A 22,698-nucleotide genomic window follows, 5' to 3' on the forward strand; every position below is an offset into this window, starting at 1 on the left:
TAGAAAATATCTCATTATTTCCAATAAATAGAAATACCATTTGAGCCATTTCATCTTCTTTTTCAACTTTACTTTCTGAATTGCAATCGTTCCAAGTAATTTTGAAGTTGTTGAAGTTTTGCGTTATATCTCCTCTTGTTTCTTTCTTTTTCTTCATTGGGCACTCATTTATGTAGTACATCATTTGACCACATTCGTACCATTTATCTCCTTACTTCTTGTTGTTGCTTGATCCTCTTTTTTTTTAAATCTTCTATTATTGTTAAAGATTTTCTTAATGGTTTTGATCATTTTCATCATCTTCTTCTTGTAATGCTTCTCGTGAGAGATTTTGAGTAAATCATCTTCTTCTTGAGTGATTTTGAGTGCAATGCTTCTCGTGAGTCTAACTTCCTCTTGATCTTGCAGTTTTGATTTTAACTTCAATTCATAAAAGATTAGTGAATTGACAAGAGATTCAATAGGTATGGAATTCAAACCTTTTGCATCTTCAACAGCCATAGTTTGAGGCCCTCTTTGATAATCCAATTTAGCACTTAAATTTAATAAATTCAGATCTTAATATGTTCGACACGTTTGATAACCAAAAATTAAATATCTGAAGTAATTAAGTGGCACTGAATTTTTTAAGCAAAACCTACTCCCAAAAATAAGTCATAAGTTATCCACTTATCACTGAATGTGATATATACTCAAATATATTTAATTTAATATTTAACAATTCAATAATTTAATGAATTCAGACTTCATATTTCAGTTTTTAGATTTCAATTTTATCAAACGCATCCTTAGTTTTCTAATCCTTAAGCAAAGTATTTAAATTTTTTTAATTTCTTTCACCCAAAGAGTATTCTTTACCAAGCACTTTAAGTTTTTTAATAAAGTCATTAAATCTATAATACACCTTATCATTATTTTTATGAGGTTCCAAATTAAAAGATTCATATTTAATAACAAGTAACGACTTCTTTAGTTCTCTAGCATCATTCCTACCTTCATAAATTTCTTTCAACTTATTCCAAATCTCTCTGGTCGGCGTACATTCTTTTGTCCTTGTAGAATCATTGGCATCTGAAAAATTATACAAAACATTCATGGCATTAGCGATGTGATTAACTTTGTTTTGAGTACTCAATTCATTTATAGTTTTTGGCCTAAATCTATCTAAATCTGCATCTAAAATGGTGGTTGCATAAGGTCTCTCATCAACTATATATCACAACTTAATATCTATAGATTGCAAAAATATTTTCACACGTTCTCTCCAACTAACAAAATTTACTCTATTAAACATAGGAGGTCTAGTAATAGATTGTTCCTCTGAAAATAAAGTATTATTTGTTACCATCTTTACTCCTAAACTGATTGAGTTTAATCTCTAGAAAATCAAATTCTGATACCAATTGTGAGGCCTAAAGCAACCTAAAATAGTGTTGTGTATTAGGTTGTTCATAAATCAAATTAGTAATATCAAATATTCATCTAATTTTAACTATCCAAATTAATCTAAGTAAGCACACACTTAAGTCAAGAAATAGCAAGTAACGATGGAGTAATTAAACTAGACACGACAATTAAATGAAAGAAAAGTAAAATAAACTAAAAGATAGATAAACTAATTTATAGTGGTTCGGTTCTGTTGCTGGCACCTACGTCCACTCCCAAACTTCACCAAATTTGGAATTCAATCCACTAAGAGATTTTTCCAGTGTTGGTGAAGAAAATCCAACTTGTACAAAAAAAGAATAGAAGTTGGTGAAGAAAATCCAACTTGTACAAAAAAAGATCATCCTTAAAAAAATGTGGGTAGGAAAACATTTACAACATATCAACAAGCACTAAAAAGAAAAGTTAGAAAATATTTTCACTGACAAACCAAACACCAAAAAGTTACAAAAAAGGGTATTTGGAAAATATTTTCAATGATTAACCAAATACTGAAAAATTATAGAAAAGAGAGTAATTTTTCAAGAAAATAACTTTGATGGAAAATATTTTCTTATTTTCAGTCCAACCAAATGAACCCTAAAACATAAGAAAAATGCACATTCACACATAACGCATCAATTCGAAATGACTTTACTAAATTTTTTGAACTTAGCAACTTGAAAATCTGAAAAACAACTGGAAATTGAATCTTTTCCCTCTTATAGTTTTTGCTAGCTACAGTAAAGCCTCCATAAAATAATAACCTTGGAACCATACAAATTATATTAATTTAAAGAGGTACTAATTAATCGATAAATTAATAATTTATTATTTTATCTAGTTTACTTACAATTCAAAGAAATACTGATTTAATCAACTAGAGTTTCATTTGTTTTATAAAAATATGAATTATTCTATTAATAAAAGAAGGATAAAAGTCCGAGAAATATAAACCAATCAATATGTACCTAATTTGCTAGTATAATTTAATTTTATTAATGTCTTCAATGTACATATGTAACTAATATAATTTTTCTATTATTAAAAGGTTAAAAAGACTTAGGAATACTAAATGACGGATGTCTACTTCTATTTTATTAAAAAATATGAATTTTTCTATTAATAAAAGAAGGCTAAAAGTCCAAGAAATATAAACCAATCAATATGCACTTGATTTGCAAGTATAATTTAATTTTATTAATTTCTTCAGTGGACGTACGTAACTGATATAATTTTTCTATTATTAAGAGGTTAAAAAGACTTAGGAGTACTAAATGATAGATATCTACTTCTATTTTATCAAATGGATATTACGTATACAAAGGACGAGGAAATCTTCTTATAGTTAACAAATACAAAGTGTTCTTACATATCTCATTGTTAATATATCATTTTCATCTAAAAGGTGCTCATAAATCAATCATGACTGATCAAATGTATCAAGCATTATGTGAGTATAATAGAGAGCATTCCACATGCACTTAAAAAACATTTACAACAATAGGTTTAAAAAAAAATAGACTCATATTTCAATAAAAATATGATATGTAATTTTAGTGAGTTATTAATTTATGATATGAATAGCACTAAAGGAATATGTAAGATTTTCAAAAAAATTATTATCTCGTTATTTTATTAAAATTATTAATTTAACTCGTTAGCTCAAGTTGGCACAGAAAAAATTATTATTTAATAGAGGTTATTAATTTATTGAGTATCAATTTATAGAGATTTTACTGTAATTTTATCCAAAATCCAAGCAAGCTTATTGTCTAAGTAGCTTATTCTATGTATCCTTCATGCTTGATATACTCTGAGGAGGTTACAAAATGAAAATACTAGAGGTGTCAAAATGGGTGACTTGGGCGGGTTTGGGTTGGGTAAAATGGGTAATGGGTATAAGTGAGTCAACCCATTTATACCCATTTAATTAGATGAGTATAGATGGGTAAGTCAAAAAATGAATTGGGTAACCCAATTACCCATTTATAACCCATTTATTTTAATTTTTTGTAAATTCATTTAAATTCATTTTTGCAAACTAAGTTATCAATTTATACCGCTCTTTGTACCCATCATTAGTTTTAAATATTTACTTATAATGTTCAATAAACCTAATTACCAAATTTTTTTCATTTATACTCTATTTCACAAAATTACATATTATTTAATAATTGAATAATAAGAATATAAAAATTTGAACTAAGTACTATAAAAGTTAATATAAAAATTTAATCCAAAAATTTTTAACCCCTAACATTTTTTCCATATATAAATTTAAAATTTCATTTTAGAAAGATAAGAAAAGAGGCTCAAATTTATCATAAATTGGTAATGCCGAAAAATGAGCAAGTTAACAAACTAAGAGAAAACAAAATAATAAAATAAAACCAACAAATAATAATAATAATGAAACAAAAGTAGTTAACATCATGACAAAATGAAAAATTTGAAAAAAAAATGGGTGGGGGAAAAGAAGAGATTTAGGGGAAGAGAATTTTAAATGGGTTAATTGGGTTTGATGGGTTATCCAATAATACCCATTTATTAAATGGGTATTATTGGATAACCCATTTATACCCATATACAAAAATTTAAGATACCCATACTCATCTATTCATGGGCGTGTATGGGTAAATTTAGTTAAGTGGGTTGATTTGCCACCTCTCAAAATACTAATAAAATAACAGCATGTATGAACAATAAAAGAAGAGGTTAATGTGTTCCAAACTGAAATACAAATTTTAGCAAAATTTTAAAAAATTTTGTTGGTCATACATTTTATTATGCTGAAAAGAAAAAAAAATTATTCAAGTTTTTTTTAAAGAGATGCTCACTTTCGCGAGAAAGGATATAATATCCCTTTCACAAAATACGAAAAGCTTCTCATATGAATAAAATACCCTATTTCCTAAGTTATATGTGCTTGATTTGTTATTCAAGTTGTAAATTAAATTTTAATGTTTACAATATCTCAAAGAAAAAAATAGAAAAAAAAAAGACAAGGAAAAATCTTACCAAATTCTAGATTAGAGATCTTTATCCAAATTTCTCAAGATAAAGATTGTAAATTTGTAATACCTTTATCCAAATTCCACGTAGACAGGTGTCCCATTTGTTACTCTTCGTTGCCACCAAAATATTATAAACTGATTTTCGTCATTTTTCATTATGTCTAATTGGATTGACTTCCCTAAGGGCTCATTATAATTACAAAAAACACCTTTTAAAACTTGAAATTGCAATAATATCCTTTTAGATTGGGATAATGATATTTAGACAGACTCTTCTTCCTCACACATTCTCTTAATGTTTTCTTAGGCCAAATAGACAAGTCTATAGAACATAAAATCCATTAAAAAGGTGTGCAAAAAGCATTTTAGGTTGCATAATATAATTGTCCTAAAGTTATACCATAATGCTGCTGAGACGTACTCTGGAGATTAATATCAACCTTAGCAATGATAAAAAAAAAAATAGAGATTATTGAAATAAAATGAATGAATAATCTAGTTAGTTATTATTCTACTCAAAGTTGAAAACTTTACCTACATTGGATTTGCTGTAAAATATCACTAATTTCTCTTAATTTAAAGATTCATCCCAATTGGATTGCTATTTTTTTGAAGTTTTTGTAAAAAAAAAAAAAAAAAAAACTGTATTCTAACAATTTGATATGTGTGAGATAAACAGGTTATTGATAAATATGTTCTCTTAATTTAAAATTTTTTTAAGAAATAACAGCAATCCAAACAAGGAGACTATTCCCCTCTCTACGTATCATATCATATAAAAGAAAAAATGCATAAGATCGTGCATATCATTCTTTTTGTCTAGTTAATTTCGTTTAATTCAATATCTACTGGTATAGTTTTTAACTTTTCTTTAAATTACTTGTACATGGACGCTTAATCCTTTTCTAGACCTTATGCTTAGTAAACTAGACTTAAATCTTTTTTTTTTTTTTGGAAGGAAACTAGACTTAAATCTTTAAGCACAAATACTAATAATGTCCTTTCCATGTGGTTGCACCACAAAGCTTGATTCATTGACAAGCAAAACTTAAAAATTCATTGAACAAACGAGTTCCTATCCCAAATAAAAGCTATCTCAATAGTTAAATTCCAATTGTTAAAAGTTTAAGTACAATTACAATTGGAAAATTTCTACCCCTATGGTATCGATTCTATCTAGCCAAGTCATGGAGCAATGTAAAGCTCACAAGCAGTCCAAACTATTCAAACCCTTAAAAAAAGCCAAAGATTGATCATCTAAATAAAAAGCGAATACGAAAAAATAGAACGAAGGAAAATCTTAGGGCAATTGCAGATTCAATGAAGGTAAGAAATAATCTTTGTCTAAATTCACAAGCTCAAGAGGTAAATGAAAATGTCGTTAACAAATAAGGGAATGCGATTACGATTAACAATCTGTTTCGGTTTTTCACCCCCAAATAAACCACAAATGTATGCGAAATTTTTTGTAATTAATCCAAAAATCAAGGGCAAAAACGTATAATAATAATAACAATAATAATAATAATCAAGCCCAATTCTTTTTTCAATACCACTATGGAGTAAGCTTTAATTTTTTCCCCCCAACTCCACCCTCCCAAAATGCTAAATTCCCAATCACCAAAATTCAATCAATCAATCCATCCAATCTCTCTCTCTCTCTCTCTCTCTCTCTCTCTCTCAATAACCAAAAACCCTAATTCCATCGATTCAGTTTCATATCAGCCTCGCATTAGCTATCCCACCCCCCAACCCCCCGTCTTTCTACTACCCCATATCCCGCCCCCCAATTCCCCTCCCCCCCTTTCTATATCCATATACTCATTCATATCTTCTCTCTTTTTTCTTTAATTTTTCTCTCCTTCTCTCCACCTCAAGCCCCCGTGCCTTCCTCCTTCAATTTCTTCACATTCATTCACACCATCACCGACTCAATTTTTCGATCGATCCGTCCCTCCATCTCTGCCATCTCTCTTTTCCGTTTCAGGTATCCAATTCCCCCCCGCCCCACCACCTGATCGATCTTTTTCTGTTTTGCCTCCTTATTTTTTTCCCCTAGGGTATGTGTATGCACGTGGATTTATGTAACTGTTGTTTTCTTTTTGTTTCTGATTGGTGGCTTCTGATTCCTTTTTTCTGTTAGCCTTTGGTGGTGTGGGAACTTCTGGTTTTTTTTTTTTTTATTTAATTTGATCGAATCTTATATGGTGGAAAAGTTGGTGTTCTTTGATCCGCATGCCCATGCCGCAGTTGAATTGCTTGTGTCGTGTGGCTAATTGTGCGATGGATCAATTTTTTATTAAGGGGAATTTTGATTGATGAATTGTTGAATAGGCGTGTTTGCTTGTAATATGCAATTGTATCATGTTAGTTTGCTTGAATTTAATTGATTTGTTGTGTTCTTCTGAGAATGTGATTGTTGGTTGCGAGTTTTTTGATTTTTTTGGTCTAATTTATGGTTATAATCGAATGATTTTGATTGTTTTCATTGTTTCTTGAGGTGGGCAGCTATTTTTTTTTTTTGATTGATTTTTTTTAGTTTTGAGGTTCTTAGCTTTGCTGAGGAAGGACGGCAACAATGGTGATGCAGTTTCTTGACTTTTTTTCCTACACGTGTATACAGTCAGGTACACGTGTATACAGTCAGGGGATTGCAATGTGTTCTTTACACGTGTACATACTCAGGAGATTGCAATTTGTTTATTTTACACGTGTACAGAGATTGAATGTAGACGTCGACCGACATCTAGTTGGTGCTTTAGTTACGTGTCTTGATTTTGTTGATGAAGTGAAGGTGGGGGCTCCACTTTTTTTACCCATTGATGTGTGTGTCAGTAAGTTGTATGATGTATGTTAGGATCATCAGCTATACGCTTTCTGTTACTTGGCTTCTAGAAAAATTTGTTTGACCAAACAAGTTCAATGTGCTTTAGATCTATGAAAAGCCGAAATGTTCTATCAGATAGCTGTTGGTGGATATAGGAGGATTTTAGGTTTGTATCTTTATAGAGGATATTCAAATGTGGGAATGCAGGCGTGTAAATGTTTTATAGTGTTAAATTTCTTTGGGAAGGAATGACACTGGCATCAAGATAGAGCCTCCTGGATAAGGCAGAATTTGCTTGGTAAGTGTGACTAGTTTGAGACGTCAATACGGAAATCCATTTCTAATCTTATCTCAGTAACAGAAGTTTGGCCTAGCATATATGCTTTTCTACCTGCATAGTTATATAAGTATGCTAAAACAAGTATGTCACTGAATGTAACGGTGGAGATAGTTGCACAAATAGGTTGTTTATTTAGCTGGATTTTATTCCGAGTAAGCATGCTTTTGAAAATTGGAGCGCCATGTAAAATGTAGGTAAGGAAACTTGTGAACTTTTGAATTTGAAAGCAGTTGGGAGAGTTGCAGTTTTTATGGGAGTAAGTAATGTGGAAAGAGTACTATTTGAATATTTAACGAGAAATTGACTGATCATTGGGAATAGGATGGCTAGTATACTATGGTAAAAAGCTGACTTCAATGGGTGTGTATGTCTCTGGATTCTTGATTAGTTTCTTATTGATTCTTCTATATTGCACACAATTTCTGTGGTGATCCTGTTTTGTGCTTATTTTTTATGTCACACTCACTGGACTTCATCCATTCCATTGTTTTTGCTTCAGTAATGACTACTTTTTAATACTTTACTCTTACGGGTCACATATGTACTTCGAAGTTATTTAGAATTCATACTGTTGCTATAGACATCAGTAACCTGGTTATCTGGAAAAGAAGCTGGGTGGAAGCAGTTTTGCATTCAAATCTTGCTTCTGGTTTGCTATTTCTGGTGTTGACATTTTGAGCCCTAGTTGGCAACTGAATAATTTTTGGTTTCCTGTTTGTGAAAATTTAGTTTTGCAGGTGTTACTTGTTATTTGTTTATTTCTGTCCTATGTGGCATCAGTTTGCAGAATTAGCACCACTCTTCTCGTAAATGTTTTTCATCACATCCATGTATGCACTTTTTTTTGTATTTTCTAATAGTTGCTTTTACTGAACTATGACATTTGTTGGAAACTGAAACTGAGATCTTGTAAATACCCTGTTCATTGCAGCCTCTTTTGCCCGTAGTTTGTTGCAGTTAAACTAAATTGGGTCTTGCTTACGGTGTGCAGGAATTAGAAATAGAGGCCGAGGAGATGTCTCCAGCATCCAAAGCTAAATCAAAGGACAAGAAGGCGGTAAAGGAACCTTCAAAGGCTTCTTCAAAGTCTTCAGGCCATGCTAACACAGGAGCTGGGGTTCCTGCTAGTGGATACAATCCACTTTTGGGAACATTCCACACAATTGAGACAGCACCATCATCATCCCCTGCCCCTCTTCATGTTAATGGTAGATTCCGGAATATAGATGAGACTGATGATCACAGTGGGAACTCATTTGGGACCGGTGTTGAGTATGATTCTGTTTCTAACAACGGTAGTTGGTCTGGTGAGTCAGAAGATCACAAGGAAAAAGCATCGCATCCACCTACCCGTCAGGAAACAGTACCTGGAGCTGACAATGATAAGCGAGAAAAAATTCGTCAAAAGAATGAGAGGAAGCATCAGCGCCAGAAGGAGAGGCGAGCCCAAGAGTTGCATGAGCGGTGCAGTGGCTATCTCATGTCAAGAAAGCTAGAAGCATTGGCTCAGCAGCTTGTGGCAATGGGTTTTTCTCAAGAACGGGCAACAATGGCTCTCATTTTAAATGAAGGAAGAGTAGAGGAATCAGTAGCATGGTTATTTGAAGGAGGTGAAGAAGCAGATAAGCATAGGGAACATAACCTTGATAGTGGGAGTAATTTGAAAATTGACATATCAGAAGAGCTTGCTCGAATTGCAGACATGGAAATTAGATACAAGTGTTCCAAGCAGGAAGTAGAAAGGGCTATAGTTGCCTGTGAGGGTGATCTTGATAAGGCAGAAGAATCTCTGAGAGTCCAGAAACAGGACCCTCCTTCTGCCCCACCTAAGCCAGAAGAAACTGGTGATCCACCTACCATAGGCAATGGCAAGCTTCCAGTAGCTGCAAGTCAGAATCCATTGAGGATACAATCCAAACCTTCTCCAGCAATTACCATACAGCAAAAAAGAGATGAGAAAGATTTCAATTACACCAGAATTGCAGTTACAACAGGGCCTCCACTGGATCCTGGAAACAAGAACCTGCAGTCGTTAAAAAGGATTCAACCATCAAAAATGGAGTGGGCCAATCCGCAACAAATTGGTGTTCCGGCAGAGAAACGGTGGCCAATTGCTGGATCAAATCCTTCTGTTTCTTACTCTTTGGCGTCATCATTGCAGGCCTCACCTGCACCTTCTAAAGTGGAAGCTCGATTTGTGACTCTTGGAAGTGAACTGAAGAATCTACAGATAGGGTCTGTCAGAGAACCTGTAATAGTAATGCAGCGCCCGCAGAACATGAATGTAAAGCAGACGCCTAGTACAAGTGTAAGTTCATCTTCACCTGGGACAGCTGTGGGATGGTATCCAAATAGTATGGAAACTTTGAAGCCCAATGGATTAATGCCCCCTGTTTCTGGTGCAAGAAGTTTAAGTCCAAACAGTGCAAGTACAAATCAGCTGTACAACCAGTTTCAGTATCAGCCTCAGCAGCAGTTTGTGTCGAGCAGTGGCCCGATGGAATCCCCAGGTATAAGCCGTGGAAATGGTTTATGGAGCAGAACAGGAGCATCTCCGACACTTGCTCCTGCATCCAATCTGGGTCTTTTCTCGGGGCTAGGCACTAATGGCTCGTCAGGCTCCTCATCTCCCGTGGACTGGAATACAGGTGGCTCAATGATGCAGTTAGATTACACCAACATTGACTGGAGTTTGGATCGTGGGTCTTCCATTTCAAGGCCGGGTGGTTTGTGGCCTGGGATGAACTCATTCATGCAAAATGAGGCTCCTCGTACATATGATTCATTTTCTTCTGGAATGGGTGTAAAGTCTGCCATGAGACCCGTCCTGTCCAATGGGAGTAGGGTTCCAATTGCAGGGCTGCAGGATGGAGTAGGTCCTTCTGAAACGTCAACGAGTGGTTCTCGTGAGTGGACTTCCCCCTTTGAGGAAAAAGACCTTTTCAGTTTACCCAGACAGTTTGTTTCCTCCCCCTCTCTGTAGGATGGCTGGGAGGACCTAAAACAATAAAAGGAAAAAGAAAAAACAAGAAACTGTGCTTGAATTTCATGTTGGTGTTGGTTCTGATGCTTTTGCCCGTTTGATTGTCATTGGTCAACCTTAGTGGAAAAAGCATCTTAAGTCTTCGTTTATTGTTCTTCTGGTCCTTTTCCTTGTCTCCAATTTTTTTTCCCATTTGTTTTTGTTTTATATATTTTATATTTGCCATAGCGTCAAAAATCATTGCATCTACCAGAGCAAAATAATGCTTGTTTCACTGATGTTCGAATTGTGCTCTGGAAGAGTGTAGGGAAAACCCCTATTGGCACTCGCATCATTTTGGCTTTTCTGGTGGTTTAGCCAATTTCCCAAAATTGAGGTATATTAGGTTAATGATTAATTGTTAATGGTTGCAAATGCAATTTTTGAAACTTAACGGCTACTCCCTTTAGTCCTCGCTTCCTAGAGTTGGTGGGATTTGGATGCGTTCGGGTAGGTTTAGTTGGTACATATTAGGCATCAACAATTAGTAGAAATTAGGTGTTTTTCTTGCCTCGTTCAATCACGATATTGACTTCAGGTGCCTATTGATGCATGATTGCAACACGTTGTATATCTTTCGTTTCTTTCTTCATGAGAAATGGGATTGAGCCATCCAAATCAAAGCAAAAGATTTGGTTGAATAGTCAAAGGGGAGACTTAATAGAATAGCAGCTTAGCAGAATGCAGCAACCTGGGTACTCGGATTTTCTTCAAGACAAAAAAAATACATGAGAAGGGCTGAACCTGCATTGAAAACTTTGCTGTCTTGTGAAAATCAAACATATTTAGATAATAGAGTATCCATATTTAAGTGTCCTTTTCAAAATGGCTCTTGGACCATTCCATTTTGAAACATCTCCTAAAGTTCATGGTAGGCACTATATAAATGAATTTCACAAATCTATGCAAATGAATTATGAGATGAGAATATTATGTCGACCCCCCTGCAGCCCCTTGAGTTCCATTGTCATGATACAGTTGCATTGTTTCCTTTGAAGCCAATTGGAAAGAAGCAAAACTATTCTGCTGTGCTGGAGAATTCTGTTGCTGAGGTGGTGGCATTTCTTAATACAGGTTCAGAGTACCACTGATTAGCTGGCCTAGTGATGAAATGGGCTTCTGCAATCAAATTGATCAGGTGTCAGAACAAGCTTAAGAAACAGACTCTTAAGACAAGTAGATTAATCTATTTTAAAAGCAGACAATCAAGAGGTCAATATGTAAGACTCCATCCTCCAATAAAAGTCAGTTACTTAGTAGGTAGAATAACACTTTAGGAGATGAGTACAGATGCTAATACATGGATACAAGAAATCTTTTAGGAGGCGGCATCTCATTTCTCAAGTGTAGGAGAGAGGAACTAGAGTAAATAACTCTTAGTAGATTGCATGAGCAGGTGATATTTTGCTTCACTTCAGGCAGGCTAATGTCATGCCCTTTCTATGATCTCTCTGAGGGTTAAGGGCATGATCGCTTTTCAACACCCTCAGATTCTTCTTTACTATTCTCAGTGCTCATCGTTCTTCTAAAATAAGATTACCAATCAGCTTACCCGACCGATAAACCTACCTGAAGCTGATAGTATGATCTCTTTGAAATGATATGAATACGTACCTCATGAAGTGCAATATAAGATGACTATGCATTCCATTTGTGCATGCAGAGACCGGATTTAGAATTTACTATGTGACTTTGATTGATTTGTTATGTCTCACCTGACAAGAATACATCCTTGTACTCATCATCATCATAGACAAATTGTGGGGGATCAGGAGAGCCAACTCCAACTATAGTGCTTCCGCTGCATAATAATTTGAGAGATGGTTATGCTTCTTATTCAAGGGTAAAAGTGGTTCTTGTGAAAGTACTCTCTGGCTTTTGCCAATCAAGTATTTAGGGTATCCTTAGCAGTCAATAAGACAAACAGAAGAGTTATACAACACAGTTGTACGTATTGCTGAACAATGAAGAGGAACAGATAAACAAATCGAATACTGAATAATGTGCTTTTTTTTTCAGTAGAAAAATAATGTGCTTTCAGATGAAAAAATGTTCGTGTTGAACATAGCCCCTTATATTTTGAGGTACTTGAACAGTATATGTTTGTTTTTAATTCTTCTGTCCATCGGACTCACACACCATTATGCTATCTTACTTGCAGCATCTTTACTCTTACAAAGCAAAAATCTAGGTTACACACACCTTTATGCTATCTTACTTGTTTCTTGGTCTCTCATGTGAATAATGTTTACACTTTATTTTGGACCAAGAATTCAATCAATCCTTAGAACTCAAGACTCAGCAATAGTTTAACTTTGATTAAACTGCATGAGAGGCAAATTGTCTTCAATATATTGAGCTAAAATTAATTCTTATGAAGGGGGAGTTGGGTGAAGATTAATAATGCATTTTTATCATAAAAAATATACCAAAGAGCAGAAAGAAGGAGAAGAAAATCTCAACATAGTATTCAAGAATGAGATTTTCTCCAATTTGTGATGGTGCTGAAATTTAGATCCCAATGGGGATGACTCTTGATTATTACACCAAACTAGGGAGATCACATTCTCCATATTATGCATGTATTCACTGCATGTCTACCTTACAGAGTATATGAGTCCCACCACTATACACTCCTCCTCATGGCAAGTAGCAAGATTAATGAGAACAATTGCCATAGCTGATATTCTTCTAACCGTATTATATAGAAAAATGAGAATACAGAACATGTTTACAGCTATAGTTCTACTATGTGTACGGTGTGTTCAAGCTAAGTACAGTTAACCATGCTAGAGCTTGAGATCAAGAAAGACTGCAAAGAACCAGTTTCTCGCATGATTCAAGGAGGACCGGCAGGCCCACATTTGAGGGTTTTTTTTTTTAAAAAAAGCATGGGAGGGGTGGGGTATAAGAAGTGGGAGGGGGAACTATTAAAAGAAATATATTAATCTATATGGAGCACAAAACTGTGGTATGATGTATTACACATTACATTATATGTGTGTGTGTGTATGTATATGTGCATGTATGTATGTATAGTAACAGAACTTGTTTATGACAGGGCATGGTTGCTGAGGTTTGCAAATATTTTGAACTGAAGTTACTTATATTTGTTCTGACAAATCAGAGCTCAAGTTTTTCCATCATGAACTTAATTTAATGATTGTCCAGTATTAACAATCTTGAGTTGCATGGGGTATTGAATTATTTCAGAGTATCTCAGTTTGTTTGCAGCCATAATCATATTCAGCATTCAATGCTGATCACCGCACTAGCATCATCTGCTTGTTAGGTGAGCATAATGCCACACTTATTAGGATATTAGATGACACTACAAGATTATTACACATTATTCGGAGGTGAAATTCTTGCCATGTTAGCCTCAGAAATTGACCATCTCCCAAGGCATAAGTAATAAGCCTGATTGAATATTCTTAAGCCTTGAGGCATTCCCCCATAATCTCATTTGGATCTGGATCAAGTGAGGCAACACAAAAGAAGAAGTGCACAGTTTGAAGCTAGGCCCTATCAGAATTAAAATTGGTTTAAAGAACTAGGTTAAGAGGGATACTTTTTGTGCCAAGAGAGTAACTCAAATGATATCAGGTAGATGTGCATAGTTCAGCAATTCAAGTTGCATTTTCAACAAGACCATAAGAAATACTTTCTCAACTTCTCACATAGAGGATCAAGCTGATTATGAACACTTATAGGCAAAATAACTATCCCTTATTTTTCATTTCTTTTTTGTGATGTTTAACAATTTGAATCTCCACTTATACTTCTACATGGAAGAAAGAGGAAAAGCTCCTTGTGTTTCTTCAATGTTTGCAGAGGACCTAAAACTTGATGATCCGGATTATATTCAATAAAACTTTACCAATCTGAAACAATGAACACAAGTCTGCATCTAACATAATAGCATTGCAGACAAACATAAGAATCAACCTAGTGCAAACAGGTTACCAACATTTAAAGGGCTCCTTCCAGAACCTATTGCTTACAAATACATATTAAACTATCCAGCAGGATGATACATTTGTTTTTCCAGAAATATTAACCACAGTAGTCATCTCTTTACTATAACGCACTATACCATAAATCAAAGAAAAGCTTTGGTTATTGTGATAGAAATGACATTTGTCTTTAAGGATTGAGGTAGTTGTGCCCCAAGTAGATTGAACAAGCTTGGATCATAACAGGAACAGCCAGGTTTTGGTTAAATTTGAACCAGCATAGCTGTTCTTGTTAGTGAATCAGATGTCAGCCCAGGATAAGGTTTCAAAGAAGTACATCTGGTTTTCTCACAGATAATTAGTCTGGAGATCATAAAAAACTCTAAGTTTTGCAGAACCATCTATAAAGTGACACTAGCAAGCATCACGGTTTTTGGGGCTATGACCATGTCTTCCTTTGTTAAGATCAATTCCACATCTAAAATAGGCAGTCTAGAATGCGTGCACAAACAGATCTCATTTGAGATCATAAGAGTTCTAATCTTATTGTTAAGTAATTATGTTGCGTGCACAAACAGATCTCATTTGAGATCATAAAAGTTTCTGATCTTATTGTAAAGTAACTGTGACTCATTAACTGTTAAATGAACTATCAAAATGGAAAGGAAGTAATTTTGATCATAAATAATAAAAAATATGAATGCTAAAAATGAGACAATAGGATACTTTAGATATGTATTGTTATGTGCAAACACTTGAAGGTTAAGACATCAACGCGAGCAATGTTTTACCTCCCAGACATAAAAACGGCGTCATATTGTCCTCGACCAGCAGCACCTACACGCTGCTTCAATCTTTTCAGAGAAGGCAGGACTTCAAAAGCAGGAGGTTCTGCAACAGAGGCATGAACAGATGTTTAATCAACCAAGAAAAAATAGTCTAATTGAATATTACATGGTACAGAAGTATGCAATCTGTTTTGGATTTTAAATGTTTTTCTAACTGCAGGCGTTCCAGAGTTGTATGCCATGGACGAGAATTTGGTGCATAAATTCAGTTGCGAGTTCCTCTAGATGCAGCTAAGCTTTCATCTCACAGTATTATAAATCCAGATTCTAACTTATATGAAAAAGGTCCTTACAAACTAAAGCTGTTCACCACAGGATCTGTCTGCAGAAAAGGACACATGCTAAGCTGCGGCTTATCCCCCTAACCTTAACTCCATACTGTTGTATAAAAACTTGCAATGTCAATATGATCTTCCATGGAATCAGTGTCCGAGATTTGACACCTCAATGAAAAATTTACTAAAAATGACCACCTTTTCCCTCTTATATGAGCTCAGGAAGTACACATAACTGCTTAAGGGTCTTCTAATCATGCATAAAGTTTTCAAGACAGTTTCCTTCAGTTGCACAGTTGCTTCAAAATGTGAGCAGGCCTAAATTGGAATTTAGTGGACCATTATTACAGATACATAAGCAAAGTCTAAGCAACTCTTCATCCAGTCTAAGGATGATCCATGAGCATACATATATTGCATACCAGATTATGGTTGATCACCACCCATCAGCAAGTCATAGCATGTACCTAGACTAAGTAAAAGAAAACAATTTCCTTTTTTGTCATAATAAAGACATTTCAGTGAAAAAAGAGTTTAAGAGAGCAAATAATTTTGCTTACCAGAATTAAGTACATCAAAATAGACACCTAGATGCAGGGGGATGGGAAGATAACTTCTTTGAGTTCATACCTAGATCATTGACACAAACATCTTGAGATATTCCTCCTGTTGAGATCTTTTCTAACAAGATCAATGGGTCGATCTTGCTAGTTTCATCCAACCGCAGCCGCTGAGGTATAAAATGTTGTTTTGTCAAGATTCATCCAACCTACTGCCATTAAAGAATTTTCACTAAGTTTATGACTTACTACCTTGTAAACTTCAGCTGTAGAACATGCTTCTGGAGGTTTTATCAGAACCATTGGAATGTCATACCCTATCGGTGAGGGAATATCTTGAACAACCTGAATACATGTCATTGTTAGGGAGTATTCTGAGCAAAGCATTGACTTTCCTCCTGGCAAATATGCCATTATGCGTGCAGTTAATATTCTTTGCATGATAAACAAAACATACACTTCATAGGGTAGCCATAACAACTATGTCAAATTAAACAAGTAAAGGATCATTAACTGCAAAAGAATGTTTTTTTCAGAATGTGGAAAGTATTTGTTCAGGTTCTTGGGGGATAACATGCCAAGACTAGGTTGCCAGGAAATGCAAAATATGGACTTGGAGGTATATGTATGAAAATCAAAGGACAAAATTTAGTAAACACACTGTGCATGTCCAACTCAGACGTACCTCGCCTCTGCCTGTACAATAAGCTGCTCCATTGGAGAAAAAGAAAGGAATGTCCGAACCAATCTCACTTGACCATTCTTGGAGATCCTTTTCACTAGCAATACAACCAGAGAATTGATTTGCTGCCCATAAAGCAGTTGCAGCATTACTGCTACCACCACCTAAGCCCGCTCCAGTGGGAACCCTTTTATCAAGATGAACCTGTTCAAAATTTAAAAAGATAATTCACTCAAATTCAGCTATAAAACTTATGTGCAAAAGAAGTTATCAATCAGAAAAACTTATCACAAACTTTACCCAAAAGAAGTTGTCAGTGCCAGTCTTTTTCCTATATAGATTTAGGGCCTTTATTATCTGCGCAAGGGTGGGGCAAGAATGCGAAATTACAACATGAGACCAAAAAAAAAAAAAAACTAAACTCAAGACAAACGCTTTCAAGCTCACCAAATTTCTATCATCAAGGGGAACTCCTGGAGCATTGGTCGATAATCTGTCATTTGATTTTGACGGTGCTAGAGAGAACTTAATTTTGTCTCCTAGACTAATAACCTGAAGGATTGCAGAAGTCCAATCAAACCAACATTAGCAAACCATTCAATAATCTAAAATCACAGAACACTTGAAATACATACAACATAGGCCTTTCTAAGTTCTGTAAATATTGATGTGGTTATTTGGCGTTGTTCTAGTTAAAAAGAACATCTGCGTATATTTTTTCTTTCTTTTTGTTGAATACTAGATTTGCGAGCAATAGGAAACGGAAGGTACACATACATGAAAGAGAGATGCCAACTCATGATACCCATCTTCCCTTTTGCCAGTTATTCTCAGAAAAACATTTATCTGCATCCCAAAGACAGAAGATTTAAAAAGTAAAACAGACAGATTGAAACATAATCAATAGAGTCAATGCTGCAAGCAATAAACTTAGTTAACCTTACCTTGCAAGGTGAAAACAGAGTTAGCCTTGTAAGTCCAGCATTCTTATCCACTTCATCAGCTAACTTATTAAATTTATCCTCAAGATCATACACTATCTAAAACAACATTTGAAAAAAAGCCCACAGCTTTATTGTCAAATCTAGGCAAAAATACTGGACAAGAAAAGCAATCCACTAACTTAAAACCGTACCTCTACTTGCTTCTTGCCAGAAGTTGTTGAATCAGAAGAAGCTTTGACTACAAGGGTCCTTCCAAATTGGGATTTTTGTCCCAAAAATGATGACCCTTTTGGCCTATAAGTGGGAGATAGAGAAATACTTCCTTTCTTGAAAGAATTGAGTTGGGTTCTGCCATTTTTGCAGGAGATGTAAAGTTGCTGACCGCAGAGAAATTGAGCGGAAGCCATAACTGGGACAGAGATTTCTCCTGCAATGCTATGCTCTACTGTTTTGGGGTACTGAAACACATGGAAAGTAGGTGGGAATTTTGTTAACTAAAGGACAATTCAATGAGTCAATTGATATATGCTTTGTTTGAATATCCTGTTGGACTTCAAGTTGTATTTTTGTCCTATCCTCTCAGCTCCCAAAAAATAAAATAAAATAAAATAAAAAGGAGCAGAAATAATTGGGATTTGGGAGTGTGCAACTCGTGGGCTTTAGTTTAACTTTAGGGTTAATCATATTTTATCCCCTTAAAAGAATATTTCATTTTTCAGTTTACCCCATAATCTTTAATTTTGCTCACTTAACCCCCTTTAGGACAAAATTATCCTTGCATTATTTTGACTTTTCATTTACCTTGTTTTCCTTTCTTTTATTTCTTTTTCTCTTTCTTCGTTATTTAATTCTTTCTCTTTCCCACAAAAATTTTTACCTTAATGATTGAAATTAAAAAAGAGAAATTGCAAAGATCTATCTTCTCCTTAAATGATTAAAAAAATATTCAAATCACTTTCCTAAAATACAATTTTTTTAGCCTTTCAATTCTTTTAATTATGGGTTTTCCTCTTTCCTTTCTAGTTTTTCATTTTATTCTCAAGAAAATATCATAAAATGAAATTATTTTCCTTTCTTTTATTTTTTTTTCTCTTTCTTCTCTCTTTCATCCTTCCCAATAGAAATTCCATTTCAACGAAAATTTTTGTTTTGAGTTTGTAATTGCATATTTTCGGGTGAAGGTTTAAAAAGGCATCAAAAACTAATTTTAATTTTTTGTATGATGCCACATGTCACAAATTTCAATTGATGATTATTAATCAGGTCACAATTTCATCTTAAGATATTTTCTTGGGAATAAAATGAGAAATTAGAAAGGAAAGAGGAAAACCCAAAATTAAAAGAATTGAAAGGCTAAAAAAATTGTATTTTAGGAAAGTGATTTGAATATTTTTTTAATCATTTAAGGAGAAGATAGATCTCTGCAATTCCTCTTTTTTAATTTCAATCATTAAGGTGAAAATTTTTGTGGGAAAGAGGAAGAATTAAATAAAGAAGAAAGAGAAAAAGAAATAAAAGAAAAGAAAACAAGGTAAATGAAAAGTCAAAATAATGTAAGGGCAATTTTGTCCTAAAGGGGGTTAAGTGAGCAAAATTAAAGGTTAGGGGGTAAACTGAAAATGGGGTATTCTTTAGGGGATAAAATGTGATTAACCCTTAATTTTAACCTTGCACAATCAACAGTGGATAATCAAGGAGGAATCAGTTTCTTCCTTGGACGGGTATCTGGTCTGGTCATGTTTGTCCTCGTTCATCCTCTCTCTTAAACGTGACTCCGTGACTGTTAAAATTTTTATCTTGTGTCTTGGCTGTTGAAAATTGAAGTTACTGTAGAAGTTTAATCTTTAAGATTAAGAAATGAAAAATCCACTTAGGGCTCGTTTGGAATTGCGGTAGCTTATTGAAAAGTACTTCTCTAATAGAAATTTTAATAAAAGTACTTATAAACTGTTTAAATACTTTTAAAAATATTGTTTGGAGATATAGTTCAATAAGTACTTATTGTATTGGATAAGTTGTAATTTGAAAATTTTTAAAAATATTTATCTCTTTATTTGGTTCATAATATAGAATAAAATAATTAAATTTGATGTTTTATTTTTGAAATCGCAAAAACTATTCTAAAAGCTCCAAATTTGAGTTTTTTGCTAAAAGTGCTTTTAACACCAAAAGCTCTACTATTAATTTTATAGGATAATGTTCACCAAATATTTTAAAAATATTTTTAGCACCTAGAAGTGCTTTTTTATTAAAAGTACTGCAACCCTAAACGGGGCCTTAATCTAGATCACAAGGATATAATTTGAATTTACCTAATTATGAATCAAAATTTGCGTGCAGAGTTTTTACAATGCTATTTAAGGATTTTTTGGTGCAATTTTATATTCATTGTTGATAAGTCAATAGTTATATCCGATTGCGTGATAGGGGAGGAGAAAAAAACAATAGCTGTATTCCATTTTAAACTCTTTTATCTAAAATGTTTCTGCAAAAATGAATTTCTATTTCTTAATTTGTTGCAAATTTATCTTTTTAAGTTATTTAATCCACCAGATTTGTATTCTACACAATTGTATCATTTTGATTACACCATAGAAGTTAGTACTTACTTATAAAATTTCCTCCTCAAAATTCCTAATTTAAAAAATTAACTATTCAAAACTCGAGAAGTATCATTTATTAGAAGGAAGAAAGAATCATAGAAACAATAGATTCGAAAGAGATGAAAATTGATTCATTAATATAATTGACGGAATATAGATTTTATAAGAGATAGAGCCATTCCCCATGTAAGAAAAAGTAAATAACAGTTAATACATGTTAATTCAGTTAGTATGAATGAATCACTTCCTCTATGGAGATTATATTCTCAAATCTCCTTGTAAAAAAAAAAGAGTCTAGGACACATTGAGAGGGTTAAGTGGATATTTGATTTTAGGGGAGGCAAAATCCAATTGATAATAGTTCAAGGGGGTATGGAAAATTTACCTCTATTTGTTTTCAATGTATAATTAACAGGCAACAGTATAATACATTCTTCAAGTTGCAATAATTATTGCACTATTTCGTGTATTTTTTTTGCATTTGGTTAGTATAAATTAATATTTAGTGTACAAGTTATATCAAATATTAGTTTACACAAATTCATCGAAATAATACACCAAATATTATTAAATGATTTATACTATAACGAACGAAGTGTAACATAGAAATGTGTAACAGATCATGCGGGAACCTAATTTACGCAGTACGAGGGACTGCATATGCACTTTCACCATCCGTCTTACATAGTCACATTTGTATATACGGTGACAGATGAGAGTTTGATTTCCCTTCTGGTAAAGACGGCTTTTGACTTTATTTCAATTGCAAGGACTACAGAAGCAAATCAATTTACAACTTAGTGGGGTCAAACTAGTTCATCTCCGAGCAGCTGAGAATAGTCTAGACCAAAAGTTTGATTAAGTAGATAAAGCCAACCATTTGCAGTCAATAATTGTAGGAGTTTCCGGCTTTTTTAATGCACTCAAAAGAAAAACAGCAATATATATATATATATATATATATTGTTTTTACTATGTTTATTTAATGTTTTTTTTACTCCTTGATGGCTCGAATTCGTAATATTCGATCCACACAATTCATGCCGAATTGATGACTTCCATCACGTTAAGGTGACATTCAATCATTGAGTTGTATCCCTTTCCTGTCCATATCGAGAAATAAAACTGTCTAATTTTAAGTCAAAGGATCGAGAAAATCAAAGCCATTATTTTTGAACAACTTGGAGCCAGTATGTTTGTTTTTTGGGAATTTTTTGGGGGATGATAACAAAAGAAAAATGAGAAAGATGTCTATGATCGAGTCAATAACCATACAAACGGATAGATCGTGTCGACTTAGAAAATGGAAGATTTACAGATAAAATGTTTTACCAATTTTCTCGTACTTCATTATCATCACAATAGTTATAATTAACACGTTAAACTACAATAGTTATAATAGTTTTTCTTACTATGTTAAACTACAATAGTTATAATTAATTTAGTCACCACAATCCTTGATGTAGTTATAAAAAAAAACTCTGGGATATGACTGTAGAAATCATTGGTTATATTCAAAGGTAAAATGTCAAAGAAATTGATTTAAACTATTTTTATTATTGATAAAAAGATTTTGACTTCTTCAAACTTTGACAAGTACTTGGTTAACAATCTATTAGATCAAAAGGACAACAAAATAGATTAGCAAATAAGAAATTACAGATATTGCACTAATTTTAGTAATTTAAGTAGGTAAATTATCCTAACTGTTATCACCGACTCGAAATAAAACACAAATCAAGATTTAATTATCCCTAGCACGTCAATGGCCTACGTCCCAAACAAAAATGTAGGCCATCATTACACACACCCAGATTTCTATTATTAAAATTATTACCCTCTTCCTAAAGATAGTTCCATTGTTACAACTCAACAAGAGTAAAAAGTGAAACCGAACCATTTTTAAATCATGTGTCCATAAGATATCAAATAGAAGTATCCATTTCAAATATTAAGTACTACCCTTCATATTGCGTATTGGAAATGACAGACTGCATTAACAGACGAAACTTTCAAGTTAGGTCCAAATTTATATATTCAAAATCATCTACTATTACCAAAACAACATGATTTCTTTTTCTCTCGTGTTAATTTTACCTTCCTCCACAACTTTTCTTATTTAACCAAACAAGACAAAGATTAAGTATTTGCAACAAAGCAATCCATCCTTTCCTCATCCTTCAGTTCCACTTCCCTATC

General features: G+C 33.6%; 2 protein-coding genes across 5 annotated transcripts; one reads left to right on the plus strand and one right to left on the minus strand.

Annotated features, from left to right (window-relative positions):
* Positions 1 to 6,240: 6,240 nt before the first annotated feature.
* LOC113764899 lies at positions 6,241 to 10,755 on the plus strand. 4 transcript variants are annotated; one of them, XM_027308953.1, is made up of 3 exons: positions 6,244 to 6,429; positions 7,477 to 7,567; positions 8,601 to 10,755. In XM_027308953.1, the coding sequence occupies exon 3, from the start codon at positions 8,625 to 8,627 to the stop codon at positions 10,590 to 10,592; it is 1,968 nt and encodes a 655-aa protein (XP_027164754.1). In that variant the 5' UTR covers positions 6,244 to 6,429; positions 7,477 to 7,567; positions 8,601 to 8,624; the 3' UTR covers positions 10,593 to 10,755. The 4 variants fall into 4 exon arrangements, 3 of the variants coding, with proteins under 3 accessions (XP_027164754.1, XP_027164747.1, XP_027164761.1); XR_003467697.1 differs by lacking the exons at positions 7,477 to 7,567; positions 8,601 to 10,755 and adding an exon at positions 6,982 to 7,470 and having other exon boundaries at positions 6,241 to 6,429; XM_027308946.1 differs by lacking the exon at positions 7,477 to 7,567.
* Positions 10,756 to 11,356: 601 nt separating this feature from the next.
* Positions 11,357 to 18,417, minus strand: LOC113762312 (4-diphosphocytidyl-2-C-methyl-D-erythritol kinase, chloroplastic/chromoplastic). The gene is made up of 11 exons (XM_027305705.1): positions 18,088 to 18,417; positions 17,897 to 17,992; positions 17,730 to 17,798; positions 17,400 to 17,504; positions 17,253 to 17,309; positions 16,956 to 17,156; positions 16,523 to 16,615; positions 16,341 to 16,440; positions 15,379 to 15,478; positions 12,347 to 12,432; positions 11,357 to 11,750 (listed from the first exon to the last, which is right to left on the minus strand). Exons 1-11 carry the CDS (start codon positions 18,301 to 18,303, stop codon positions 11,650 to 11,652), a joined length of 1,224 nt encoding a protein of 407 aa, XP_027161506.1. The 5' UTR covers positions 18,304 to 18,417; the 3' UTR covers positions 11,357 to 11,649.
* Between the last annotated feature and the right edge of the window lie 4,281 nt (positions 18,418 to 22,698).

Source organism: Coffea eugenioides, chromosome 1 (genome assembly GCF_003713205.1).
Source record: "Coffea eugenioides isolate CCC68of chromosome 1, Ceug_1.0, whole genome shotgun sequence".
Lineage (NCBI taxonomy): Eukaryota > Viridiplantae > Streptophyta > Magnoliopsida > Gentianales > Rubiaceae > Coffea > Coffea eugenioides.